Below are 14,478 nucleotides of genomic sequence, written 5' to 3'. Positions count from 1 at the left end.
ATGTATGTATATGTGTGTGTATATGTATCTATATCTATATCTATAGATATATATATATACATAATTATATATATGTCTACCTATACAGAAAAAAAGAATGAAAGTTTATCTTAGTGTGACAGAATTATGGGTTATTTTTTTATTTGTTCCTTTGTGCTTTTCTAAATTTTCTACAATGAACACAAACTATATGATACTTTTTGATACCGTAAGGAAAATAATTTTGTAACTATTCAGAAAATTAAATACTTTTACAAAGCTCATTACACCCAGGTTTATGGGTTATAGCACTAAAAAATCTAAGCTACTTACTTTGAGGAAGAATATTCTCAGTCATCCTCGATCCAGCAATAGGGGCAATAGTGTTACAATAAATGTTGTTTTTCTTGCCTTCGAGTGCAAGAGTATTTGAAAGGCCCAAAAGACCCAGCTTTGCAGCACTGTAATTTGCCTGGCCAAAGTTGCCATATATTCCCGAAGCCGATGTAGTCATAATAATCCTAAAAGGAAAATCAATTCCCCAACGTCACCATTTTTTTTTTTAATTAAAGTTTATTGGGGTGACAATGGTTAGTAAAGTTACATAAGTTTCAAGTGTACAATTCTGTAATACGTCATCTACAGATCACATTGTGTGTTCACCACCCAGAGTCAGTTCTCCTTCCATCACCATATATTTGATCCCTTTTACCCTCACCTACCACCCCCCTCCCCTCTTACCCTCTGGTAACAACTAAACTGTTGTCTGTGTCTATCAGTTTTTGTTTTTTTATTTGTGTACATTCTTACACTTGAATTCATTTGGTTTTGACCAGAACCAAATGTTTGGTCTTGCTCCTTTGTTGCTTTCAGTTTTATCTTTACCATGTTTTGATAACGTTGCAATTCTAAGCTTTCTTTTTTTTTCTTTTTTGGTACTATGACACCTCAAGAGACTCAAAAGTGACTCTGTATACTGTTGTCATTAGGTTCTTACTGTCAAGATTCACATTATCTAAAATAATATTAATAACAAAAGTAATCTCTCAAAATTCAATTACAAGATTTAACTGTTTTAAAAAGAATCACTGGGGTGGCCGAGCGGCTCAGTTGGTTAGAGTGCAGTGCTCCTAATACCATGGTCGCCAGTTCGATTCCCACATGGGCAAGTGAGCTACGCCCTCCACAACTAGATTGAAAACAACGACTGGACTTGGAGCTGATGAGTCCTGAAAAAACACACTATTCCCCAATATTCCCCCATAGAAAATTAGGAGAAAAAAAAAAAAAAAGAATCCCTGGTCAGAACCAAATGAATTCAAGTGTAAGAATGTACATTCATTATCTACTGAAAACAAGAAATATTTGTAAAAATCAAATAAACTGGCAATATATAAGTTAAAATTGTGGTAAGAAACATTAGATAAAGCAGGTCTGATTCTTCAGTTCTCATCACTTTGCCCCTCTCCCTTCCTCGATAATACTAAATGCCTCATATTAAAATAATGCCATCTCATAATCTGACCCAATCTCACTCACTTTACTTAGTAGATCAAGTGAAATAAATTGTATCATTTTCTTTCAGAAGCTGCTAGGGTCAGGATAAACTACAAATCTCTGGTAAGAAAAGGTATCACAAACGATTCACTTCTAGTAAATGTGTACAAACCCTAAGTTAACAGGAATGACCTTGACATTAGAGTGCATGGAGCCACTAACTAGCTCTGCAAGGCTGAGTCACTCACATAGATGCAGCCATGAGAGTTCTCCAGTTCCTAAAAAGTTTATAAAGACTAACTCATGTCTGACAAGTACCAGCTAGGAGGAAACAGCCTCTCATCTCTCCCCATTTGGTCACCGGATACACAAAATGATATTTTGGTTAAAGAATAAAGTATAGCTAAACCCTCAACGTATGTACTGCTAAAATATCAGAGAACTACAGGAAAATCATTAATAATGAAAAGTAGGAGGTGAAAAGGAATATAAAGCTGTCCAGCTCAGCTAATCTGTGACTAAATGACCAATTTAATAACAGAGTATGTGCCAAAACTACATTTAAAAAGCCTACACGTATCTGAAGATGTTTTCCTCAATGTCAAAGCAATTACCATTCCCTGTACCCAAGAACCCACACACATCTCTAATCCCCCTTAAAAGCCACATGCAACTCTACCTTCCAAAATTCTGTTTCTTCATGTGATCCCATGCTGCCCGGGTCACTTGGAAGGAACCCCGCAAATGCACTCTATGGATTATATCTAAAACAAAAAATTATTTTTATTATATGTCTCATCAAAAAGTCAACTAGGCATGTCTCAGAAGCAACATTAAGCAATGATTTACGTATAAACAGATATTAATTTTATACCCAGCATTCAAAATCATCTATTATCGCACTGCTCTCTGAGTAAATGTTTTTGCTTTTGTTCCAAGTATGAAACCAATTAATAGTTCATACCCATTTTCTATATTATTTATAAAATTATTGAAATCCCTGTACATATTTTTAATTTATGCCTGCTTACATAAAAATTCACTAATACCTAATAATTTTACATACATAATTGGGACTCGACACAAACATTAGTTATAAACCATAGTCATAAACCACAATTTATCAAGAAATGTTTACAAAACACTCAGTATATCCCTACATTCCTATTTTCCCCATGGTTCATAAATGAGTTAGAGAGAATTGAGGAGCAGAGGGTAGAAAATGGGAGGACAGAGGGGGGAGGGAGAGAGGGAAGAAGAGAGATAAACCTATCTGTTTTCGGGATGTCAATCTAATAAACAGACAACCTGGGGAATGATTCAGATAGACAAAATCCTCTAGCCTGACTTCTTTTTTAATTCAATTTTCTTTAGATTTAAATTTAATTTTACTTTTTTAATTATCAGTTTCTAACCATTTTTATTTATTTTTGTTTTAATCTGGGGCCTCAACAAATGTTTTTACATGTTTCTATTAGAATAATGTGAGAGTGAAAAAAGGAACTTAAAAGAAAAAGGGTAGGCCAGTCGGTGGCTCAGGTGGTTGGAGGGCTGTGCTCCTAACGCCGAGGTCACCGGTTGGATTCCCAGCTGTGAGCGGCCAACCTATGGCTGATGGCCGACTGCCTCAGCCCCGGGGAGCGCAAGGCTCATTAAAAAAAAAAAAAAAAAAAGCAAAGGGTAGTTAGGAGTGGTGAGCTTAGGGTGAAAACAGAAGAGAAAACACCCCAGCTTCACCAGAGCTCAAAGGAAAGCACCAACATCTGCCTCCTTGGCCAACAAATCTTAGCTTTCAGTTTCTTTTTACCCCAGTTGTTGCAAGAGAAGAGGAAACTAAAAGCTCCTCTTTGCTCAACTCTAAGACACAAAGATGTGCTTCTTCCAAAAAAATTTCTGGCAATATTCTCCAGAAGCACACTCTATAAACAATGATATAATTCACCTCAGTTATCATGCCTGCTGTTGTCTCAGCCACCAGTGTTTGTTTTAGTTCTAATGGCCGATGAAAAGTAAGGGCAAAGAAGAGCAAATAGGAAAAAAAAATTTGTAACTGTGATTTGTTCATTATCTAAACTCAATCTTTTCAACATGGCATTGCTAATGGAAAAATATCCTCCTTGTCAGAAGCTTCACAATTACATCTAGGTTTTTCCCACCCAGTTCTAAGATCTCCATCATTTTAGTGCCCCAGGCTCCCTTCCATATCCTGCTCTTGTTCTAGAAATAAGAATCACACAGCCAGATAAACATGCTAAAGGCTGTTAGAAAGAGTGAATACTGCTAGAAAATGCTGACAACCTCTCAAGGAAAAAATGAGGGAAACAAATCAAAAGCCACAAAATTCTTCTGAATAACTTTTGCCAACTGATTAAAAAAATTTTTTTATCAAATGTTAAAAAAATGGGCTATTTCCAACTATTCATCATTTTCAGTTATAAAGCTTATTCATCACTTACATTAACAGAAGAAAAAGGTAGATAAAACCAAGTTTTTCCTTAAATGTATGAATTTATCAAATATTAAAAGGCTAAATAGATAGGTATGCTCCACAGAGACATATATTTAAAACAACTTACCCCAGTCTTCATCACTTATTCTACTAAAGGAACGGTCTCTCAGAATTCTAAGAAATTGATATTATATCGATTAGAGGGTGAGTATATACATTAAAAAAAAAAAAAGAACTTTGCATGCACATTACTTTACTACAAATGAAAATAGAAATACTCACCCAGCATTGTTGATCACAATATCTGCAATATAAAAAGATCTAAGTCAGAAATATAAAAGCAACTATGTGAATTTGCATTTGCTTACAACTCACATTTCTTTCAAAAATGTTTTTCCCCCATGGAAAAGTACCAGGGGTGCCAAAAAAATGTATATGCATGACCTGTATTCATCTTTTATTATTGGTATATATTATTACAATTTTAATAGTTTTTTCCTTTTATAAAATGTATACACATTTTTTTGGCACCCTCTGTGTATGCAACTGGTAAAAGTGCTTTCAGAACAAAATTTTATACCTATAGCAAAAAATAAAAAAATATATGATTCACAAAACCACAGTATCACATTATATCAGTGCTTTGCTCTTAAACTTGCATATCTGAATTTTTCCACCTCTACCTTCTGCCGTAATTCTATCAGCTTATTATTAATAGATTTAGCTATGGCACAACTCTTAGGTTCTTAGGATTCTGTGGTAACCACAAACCACTACTCATTTAACCTCAAAATTCACTTGGAAAGTTAAAAACCTTAAAAGTTATTTTCTTGTCACTCAAAAGTCAAAAGCCCACAAAGAAAACCATTAGAGTTAAAAACTGATTCCTATCTTAAAACATAATTGTACTCTCACTTTGAAAAGAAAGAAATGATTTTTTAAGGTTCAACCACCATCTTGTAGCTATTTTCAACCTATGACTTCACATTTCTGTGGTCTCTATCCCTCTGTCAGATGGTATGTGAACATGTCTCTTAAGACATAACTAAAAAAATATTATAAATATGGGGGTGAGCACATTCAAATTATAAAAATTAATGTTTTTCAGGTTGTACACATGTTAGGCTTATCTGCAGTAATGTTTCCCTCTTGAATTCAATAATCCTTTTTTAAAATTGTGTGGAATTAAACCAGGAAGATTATCTAGAGAAAAATGGACTAAACAATATATTGAAAATGCTTCTTTAAAATGAAGATTTTTATTACACAGTTGACCCTTGAACAACACAGGTTTGAACTGCCTGAGTGCATTTGTATATAGATTTTTCCAGTAAATACATTGGACAAATTTTTGGAGATTTGCAACAATGCGAAAAACTCACAGACAAGTACTCGCATAGCCTAGAAACAACAACAAAATTATTATGTCATGAATACATAAAAAAAAATGTAGGCACTGGTCTATTTTATTATTTACTACCACAAAATATATACAAATCCATTATAAAGTTAAAATTTATCAAAACTTATGCAAAAACACAGACCATACATGGCGCCATTCAGTTGAGAGAAATGTAAACAAACGTAAAGATGCAGTATTAAATCATAACTGCATAAAATTAACTATAGTACATACTGTAATAACTCTGTAGCCACCTTCTGTCGCTATTGCAGTGAGCTCAAGGGCTGTAAGTATCCGCTTACAATACCATGTGATGCTAATAGCTCCCATCAGAAGTTCCTCTCTCCAGTCAATTGTGTATGGCAGTAAAAAGCGATCTCTTACGGCTTTCCTCTATTTTTCATTTTTTAGTGCAATACCGTGAACCTGAATAACAGCATGGGACCCATACAAAGTGCCACTAGTGATTCTGAGGGTACTCCCAAGAAGCAGAGAAAAGTCGTGACACTATTTTAAAAAGTTGAATTGCTTGACATGTACCATACATTGAGGGGTGCAAGTGTGGTTGCCTGCATGTCAAGATAAATGAACCCAGCATTAAGAACCACTGTAAAAGAAAGAAAAGAAAATTCATGGAGCCATCACTGCAGCTAGTTCGGCAAGCACAAAAACTTCGCACTTTTTGCAAAATACCTTTTTATCTTATATTGAAAATGCAACTTTTATGTGGGCCCAGGATTTCAGTAAGAAAGGCACGCCTATACACTCTAGTATGAATCAAGAAAAAGTGGAGTCACTAGATGACAACTTAAAGCACAAGGAAGGTGAAGCATCTAAAGCTGGAGAATTCAATGCCAGCAAAAGATGGAATGGTAATTTTAGAAGTTAAGGTTTGGCTTAAAAAATGTCAAAGATACCAGAGAAACAGCTTCTGTTGACCAAGAGGCAGCAGATAAGTTCCCAGACACCATTAAGAAAACCGCTCAGGAGAAAGGGTATCTAGCTGAACAAGTTTTTAATGCACATGAAAGTGCCCTATTCTGGGGAGAGGAAATAATGCCACAAAAGACGTTTGTTAGTAAGGAAGAGAAATGAGCACCAGATTAAGGCCAGAAGAGATAAGGTAACTATTTTGTGCAAATGCAGTTGGGTTTCTGATCAGGACTTACCTATAAAGCTACTAAACCCCAAGCCTTGAAGGGAAAAGACAAACACCAGCTGCCAGTCTTTCGGTTGCACACCCAGGAGGCCTGGACAATGAGAACCCTCTTTCTGGATTGGTTTCACTGACACTTTGTTCCGGAAGTACCTTAATGTTCTTTGGTTTTGCATGACATCCCTGGCTACCCAGAACCACGGGAGTTCAACCCAAAGGCACTGAAGTGGTCTATCTGCCCCCAAACACAATGTCTCTAATTCAGCCTTAATACGGCAGGCTCATTACACACAGGACTCTATGGAAAGGATTGTCAATGCTATAAAAACCCCGACAGAGAGAACATCGTGGAAGTCTGGAAGGATGACACCACTGAAGGTGCCATTGTTGTTATAGAAAAAGCCGTGAAAGCCATCAAGCCCAAAACAGTCAACTCCTGCTGGAGAAAACTGTGTCCAGATTTTGTACGTGATGTCACAGGATTTACGACAGGGCCAATCAAAGAGATTGTGGATATGGCAAAAGAGATGTGGGGGGAAGCGTTTCAAGGTATAGATCTTGGAGAAATTCAAGAGCTAATGGACACCACACCAGAGGAATTAACAGAAGATGACTGGTTATGAGTGCCAGACAATGAGGAAGAAGACGTAGAAGAAACAGGGCCAGAAACCAAACTGACGTTAGACGATCTGGCAGGAGGGATCTGATTACTCAAGACTGCTTTGTGACATGAACCCTTCTAGGATACGGGCACTAAAACTAAAGCAAACAGTGGAAGAAGAACGGTACTGTATAGAAACATTTTTAGAGAAATGAAAATGCAAGAGAGTCAAACAGAAATTAGGATGTATTTCCACAAAGTTACACTGAGTATGCCTGCCTCTCCTGCCTGCCCTTCCTCTTCCGCCACCTCTTGCACCTCTGCCATCCCTGAGACAGCAAGACCACCGCCTGCCCCTCAGCCTACTGAACATGAAAGACAACAAGGATAAGGACCTTTATGGTGATCTACTTCCACAGAATGGACAGTAATAATCATCACACCATACAGTTAATAAAGTGTCTTCGTGTGAAAATATAACAACTGTATGGTAAGAACTGTATGAGACATTTTCGTGTCATCATTGCCTAAGGATTCATCACGTAGAACCTCGTGTGCAAGACTTGTATAGAAGTGGATATCCTATGCTTCCATACACATAAGGCGAGTGATATTTAACATAAAATTAATGTGTTAGTTTCCTTACTGTTTTATGACTCTGCTTTCAAAGAATTATATTACGGTACAGTATGCCTCTCTCTCTCTCTCTCTCTTATAATTAGAGAAACTGAGAATCAACCTGTCATCACAGGCAAGTGAATTTTTAAAAATGTAATGTTTCCAATACTGTATTATGAATATGACTCTCATACTGTATGCCATAAAAATTTTACAACAATCTATTCACTACTATATAAGCTAGGCTACCATGAAGTAATCATATTGATTACACTAGGCTACCATAAAGCAACCACACTGCTACATCTTTGTTACCAAAGCATGAATCGTTGTATCTGTAAACATGAATTTCTTTTTCATATTATCTTTTCATTTTGATGTCTGGTGTTCATAATATATATAACATTTACAGTGTTTTGTGTCATGTAAGACAATATTGATGTAGGTACTGACAATTCATCTTGTAAACCAACAGAACAAACTGACAATATCAATAAATATGGTACAGTACTGTAAATTTATGTTCTCTCCCTTATGATCTTAATAACATTTGCTTTTGTCTAACTTACTTTACTGTAAAAATACAGTGTATAACATACGTAATATACAAAACATATATTAATCAACTATATATGTTACCAGTAAGGCTTCTAGTCAAAGGTGGGCTCTTAGTTGTTAAGTTTTTGGGGAGTCAAAAGTTATACATGGCAATAATATTCTAATAACTATGTAGTGTCAGGTGGGTAACAGACTTGTTAGTTTGTAAGGTATATAAATGTCTAGTCACTATGTTGTTTTGTACACCTGAAACTAACTTTTAAAAAAAGCTATACATGGATTTTCAACTGCATGGTGGGTTAGTGCCACATTTTTCAAGGGTCAACTGTATATAATTCATCTTAATTAATTTGCAATACACTGAATTATTTTAATCCGAGTCATAATTATCCAAATAATTCCACTGGGTCCTCTATAAGACTAAAATATTGATTAATTTTTTATTTTGTAAACACATTTCGGGTATAATTAAATTACTATAAAAAGGGAACTTAAAGAATACTTACACATTTTTCAAAAGTTCTTAAAGTGCAGAAAAATATAAAACAAACAACACATATATACAAAACAATTGCCACCTCAAGCCCTTTGTGGAATAATGTAGTGCATGTAAAGTAATCAATTTGTAGAACAAATCTAAAAATTTGATTATCAAGAAAGAAGAAGTTTTTAATAAACAAAAGTAAAACAAAACTATTTTACTAGGAAGGCAGTAGCTGCTCTGTTGGTAACATAAATGCAAAAAAACATCACCTATTCTTCCAAAAGCATCCAGTGCTGTCTTCACAAGCTTCTCTCCTGCTTCCACTGAATCTGAAGGAAAGAGAAATCAGTACAAAACTTCAGTTAAGATCTCTCACAAATGATTTCTAAATCCTGTGGATCAAAGCATGTAACAGATACTATTCAACCAACAGAACTCATTTTCAAGAAAAATACATCTATATTGCAGGCACACAGATCAAAATATAGATGATCTAATGTTACAAAAGAAATTTAGCCCCTAAGATAATTCATTAACCTACAAAAAAGAAAAAAGAAAAAAAAAACGAAGGGGTAAATAAGAAGTATTTGGCAAATACAATCTGAAATAGCAGTGTCCAATACCACTTCTATGAAGACAGAAATATCCTTTTTCTACATTAACACTGTAGCCACCACATGTGGCTACTGAGTGCTTGAAATGTGGCCAGTACGACAAACTGAATATTTAATTTTATTTAATATATATTTAATATTAAAAAGCCACATAGGCATTTCCCCATATGGGTACAGATCAGAATTTGGGAGGGAGGGAAGAAAGTGCATGTTTAATTTGAAAAAGCATGTTCAATGCTGTATAACTACACATGGAAAATAAACCAACCATTTTTGAAATACTAACCACGAAAAGTAAAGTTCAACAAAAAAGTGTGGCTTTGTTATTTTCTGCCAATCAGCCCAGGAGAAGGGCTCGTATCCCAAGAGTTGTGTGTCCTATAGTCAGCTGTCAACTCAACATCACAGCTACCTCCTTCTATATTCTGTGCAATCACAGGGGAGGAGCCAGGGAATACAGTCTCTTCCCTGGGACCCATATAGTCCTCAGTTAGTAGGGTTTCCAGGCAGGAATTCCACCTGTTCTTCGGAATGAATCTTTTTCGCCTTCCCGTTCCCAAATCCCGAGAAAAGTTGGTCGGGAAATCGGGAAAAATCGGTTCCTTGAACCCAGGTGGTTGGTAGTATTGGCCGTCACTTTGTGGAAACGATTTATCGTGGAGAACAGAAAACAGTTTATATCTCGGGATTCGGAACGGGAAGGCGAAAAAAATTCCTGATAATGGGTGGGAATTCCTGCCTGGAAACCCTATCAGTTAGATATGCCTGAAAGAGGTAATCACCCAACGCATGGAAAAGCAGATGACTGCAGATGCAGGCAATCTTATGAGAAGATGGAAGACTGGACAGGACACCTAGGTGAGCTCTGAAGAACCACCTGCTGCAGGCTGAGACAGTCATCACAGGTTCCCTGACATGCACTTACCCAGCCTTTCCAATGGTTACGCAAGCCTCTAATTCTCTGTATTAAAACCCTTCACCAATTGCAATCTCACCAGCAGTGCACAAGGGTTCCCTTTTCTCCACAACCTTGCCAGCAGTTGTTGTTTGTTGATTTATTGCTGATAGCCATTCTGACTTTTGTGAGATGGTATCTCATTGTGGTTTTTATTTACATTTCTCTAACGATTAGTGAGGTTGAACATTTTTTCACATGTCTATTTACCACCTGTATGTCCTCTTTAGAAAAACGTCGCTTCATGTCCTCTGCCCATTTTTTAATTGGGTTGTTTGGTTTTTTTATGTTGAATTGAATGAGCTTTTTATAAATTTTGGACATTAACCCCTTATCAAATGTATCATTGACAAATACCTTCTCCCATTCAGTAGGATGCCTTTTTGTTTTATTGATGGTTTCTTTGCTGTGAAAAAACTTTTTAGTTTGATGTAATCCCATATGTTTATTTTTTCTCTTACTTCCCTTGCCCGAAGGGAAATATCAGTAAAAATATTACTCTGGGTCATGTCTGCAAATTTACTTCCTATATTTTCTTCTAGGAATTTTATGGTTTCAGATCTTACATTTAAGTCTTTAATCCATTTTGAATTTATTCTTGTATATGGTGTAAGGACGGGGTCCAGCTTCATTTTTTTGCATGTGTCTGTCCAGGTTTCCAGCACCATTTATTGAACAGACTGTCTTTACCCCAAAGTAAATTCTTGCTTCCATTGTCGTACATTAAATGACTATACAGGCATGGATTTATTTCTGGGCTCTCTATTCTGTTCCATTGATATATGTATCTGGTTTTATGCCAGTACCATGTTGTTTTGATTACTATAGCCTTATAGTATGAGTTGATGTCAGGTATCGTGATACCTCCCACTTTGTTCTTATTTCTCAATATTGCCATGGGTACTCGGGGTCTTTTATGGTTCCACATAAATTTTAGGATTATATGTGCTATTTCTGTGAAAAATGTCCTTGGTAGTTTGATAGGAATTGCACTGAATCTGTATACTGCCTTAGGCAGTATGGACATTTTAACTATATTAATTCTTCCTATCCATGAGCATGGTATGTGTTTCCATTTATTTGTATCTTCTCTATTTCCTCTTTTCAATGTTTTATAATTTTCTGAGTACAGGTCTTTTACTTCTTTAGTTAAATTTATTTCTAAGTATTTTATAGTTTTTGAATCAATTGTAAATGGGACTGTTTTCTTAATTTCTCCTTCTGATAGTTTATTATTGGTGTATATAAATGCAACTGATTTCTCAACATTAACTTGTATCTTGCTACTTTACTAAATTCATTTGCAATGATATGGATGGACTTAGAGAACATTATGCTACGTGAAATAAGTCAGATGGAGAAAGACAAATACTACATGATCTCTCTTACATGTGGAATCTAAAGAATAGACTAAATGAACAAACTAATCAGAAACAGTCTCAGAGATATAGAGGAAAAACTGAGGGTTGCTAAATGGGAGGGGGGGTGGGGATAAGGGAGAAGGTGAGGGGATTAGAAAGCACAACCGGTAACTACAAGATTGCCACAGGGATACGAAAGACAGTTTCAAGAATATAATAAATAATGTTGTAAAGATTTTATAGGGTATCTGATGGACACTTGTCTTATTAGGGTGAGGTGCCTGACCACTGCAGTGTACACCTGACGCTGAAGCTGAATAATAACGAATGTCAACTATAATTTAATATATATAGTCACAGATTTTGGAGTATAGCATTAGGAATAGAGTCAGTGGAACTGTAATAGCAGTATACGATGTCAGAGGGGCAGTAGATTGTGGGGGTATCACTTTGTGAGGGGTTTAAATGTCTAACTAGTACATTGTCTTATACACCTAATTAAAAAAAACAAGAAAAAAAAAACCCTTAACAATTGGAAAACCTAAAGGGGCTTCTGTTTTCCTGACCAAATCCTGATTGATACAGGCTGCATATCAAAACTGGGGGGGGGGGGGGGGGGGGGAGTGGAAATTTTATCTTTATAAAATAGGTTTTTAAAAACCCAAAAATTATTTTTAAAAAGCTGAAAAAAATTTTCTAGATTCTTAATGTAGAATGAATATACTAAAATGTCTGCCTCATTATGCTCTTGAACACTCCAAACAAATCATACCCTATTTCCTTTCCTCTAAAATTTCAAAACGAAGACACTGGTAATCTCATTTAATCCCTAGCCCATAAAAACAATCTAATTTGCAGAAAAGTCAGTAAGCATTGGCTTTTTAAAGTAAATCTATTCAAGAATGATCCTTAGAAATAGTATGAGAATCAATATATCAAACGTAAAGCTTGTACTTGCTGTTTTTCTCATGACATAATTTTAATGCCTAAATTTGACTCTTAAGTTTTTTTAAAGATAAGAAAGTTACATATAGCAATGATTAGTTGTGCAGAATGGAATATGGAGGCTAGGTACAGAAAGGGGGTATTTCACTTCTTACACAATATTACTTTACAATTCTTTTTAAACAATTTTAAAAAGAAGAATTTAATGTCATTTTGTAGAAATACGTAAGACCTTTCAGCTAAAAGAGGTCTTTTAAGAACAAGAACATATTCATATACATATCTACAATGATTTACTGATTATACCATGTGCTCATTAATAAAAATACTAAATAAACAACAGAATAAAAGTTAGACTTGAGAAATAATCTACATCAAAAGTTTAAAAACTTCTCACCTATAAAATATGTAGCCAAATAGCTTTGGCTGACTTAGGTAAAATCTAATTTCATAATTACACAGGAATGCTGAGATATTTGCTCAATGATTATTAATGTAAACAATACCATTAGTTGAAGGAAAATTTAAAAAATAGTACAGTTGTCTCAAATATCATACCATAGTTGGCCACTGCTTTTCCGCCTTTCCTTCTTATTTCTTCAACAACCTTATCAGCAGCTGAGGAACCTTTACCAAATCCCTTGAAGTCCCCTCCTAAATCATTCACTGTAATGAAAAACAAACAAGCATGAATTCATTTCTAGACAGTCATCATGAGTTGAAATTAAATTCTATTAGTGTATTTCTTTAGTCATCTGCCCAATTCCCTCCTACCCTACCCCCATCTTACTAAACGCAGCATGAGATATACATATTCAAAACATGCCTCTTTGCTTTAAATGTAGATATGAAGAGCAAAACTATTTAAACAAAATTTTTAACTTTGCATTGTTGTTTTCTTTTTTGTAAAGAAGAACATGATTCAACCCGCTTTTAGCAAAAAACAATGAAGATTAAACACACAAGAAAACAGTATGGAGGTGCCTCAAAAAACTAAAAACAAACAAAAAGAATTAAAAACAGAATTGCCATATGATCCAGCAATCCCACTTCTGGGCATTTATTCTAAAGAATTGAAATCAGGATCTCAGAGAAATATTAGCACCCCAGTGTTCATTGCAGCACTACTGACAACAGCCAGAACGTGTGTAGGAAAGATGTTGAGGAAAATTTGCCTTCATTGATTGGCTGATATTAAGTTTTGTCTATTAGCTTTTTTCTATTACTGCAAGTGAGGTGATGGCTAGCTTAGGGTTAAAAGAATTCTTGATCAGGGGTTGAGAGAATTCCCCGCTTTGGTCTCATCCTTCCGAGCAGGGGAGATATGAGATGAGGTTGCTTTTCCGTCTGTTTCGCCCACATCAGCAGATGAAGTGAAGAAGTAGCTGAGTTGTATCAGGATGACGTGACAGACACGTTGCCAGGCTTTGGAAGGCCTTGGGCCGATGGCCCCAAGCAGAAACAGTAGATATTGCTTGTCCAAACTAGCCCTTCAGCCGGATAAGCAATATTGTTATCATACCTAGTAACTGCCGAACCCTCCCGGAACTGGCCATTCCTGGAGGGAGAGGCAGGAACAAGAAGCTGGGCTCTAAGGTACATCTGAGAAAATATATAAGACAGACCTCAGTTGGCAGTGTCATTTGGGATTTTTGTCATTCGTCCTTGGTGATTTATCATCATTCCAGCATTCTAGAGAACTAGCGAGCAGCAGTGGGAGATGTCTCAGCTTTTCCAGCCGCAGACCTGACAAGGTTTTGATTTCTGACTGTTCCAGTGCTGTTTTCCCCCAGTTTGGTGAGCTTCTCTGCTATATATATATTTTGTCTTAACCACCTTTACCTTCTGTAATTGCCTTT

General features: G+C 35.8%; 1 protein-coding gene across 1 annotated transcript in view; it reads right to left on the bottom strand.

Moving 5' to 3' along the window:
- HSD17B4 (hydroxysteroid 17-beta dehydrogenase 4) overlaps positions 1–14,478 on the bottom strand; it is an 85,579-nt gene that overhangs the window by 54,235 nt on the left and 16,866 nt on the right. Inside the window, exons 3-8 of the mRNA XM_019746537.3 lie at positions 13,178–13,285; positions 9,014–9,073; positions 4,208–4,229; positions 4,053–4,099; positions 2,156–2,240; positions 313–500 (exon numbers count right to left, since the gene is read on the bottom strand). Coding sequence (XP_019602096.3) covers positions 313–500; positions 2,156–2,240; positions 4,053–4,099; positions 4,208–4,229; positions 9,014–9,073; positions 13,178–13,285 — 510 coding nt within the window. The remainder of the gene's footprint in view (positions 1–312; positions 501–2,155; positions 2,241–4,052; positions 4,100–4,207; positions 4,230–9,013; positions 9,074–13,177; positions 13,286–14,478) is intronic.

The sequence above is a fragment of the Rhinolophus sinicus genome, chromosome 3 (assembly GCF_057876585.1).
Source record: "Rhinolophus sinicus isolate RSI-liver-muscle chromosome 3, RSI-T2T, whole genome shotgun sequence".
NCBI classification, from domain to species: Eukaryota; Metazoa; Chordata; class Mammalia; order Chiroptera; family Rhinolophidae; genus Rhinolophus; species Rhinolophus sinicus.
Note: the sequence above shows the minus strand (reverse complement) of the source record. Positions and strands in the feature narration are given on the sequence as shown.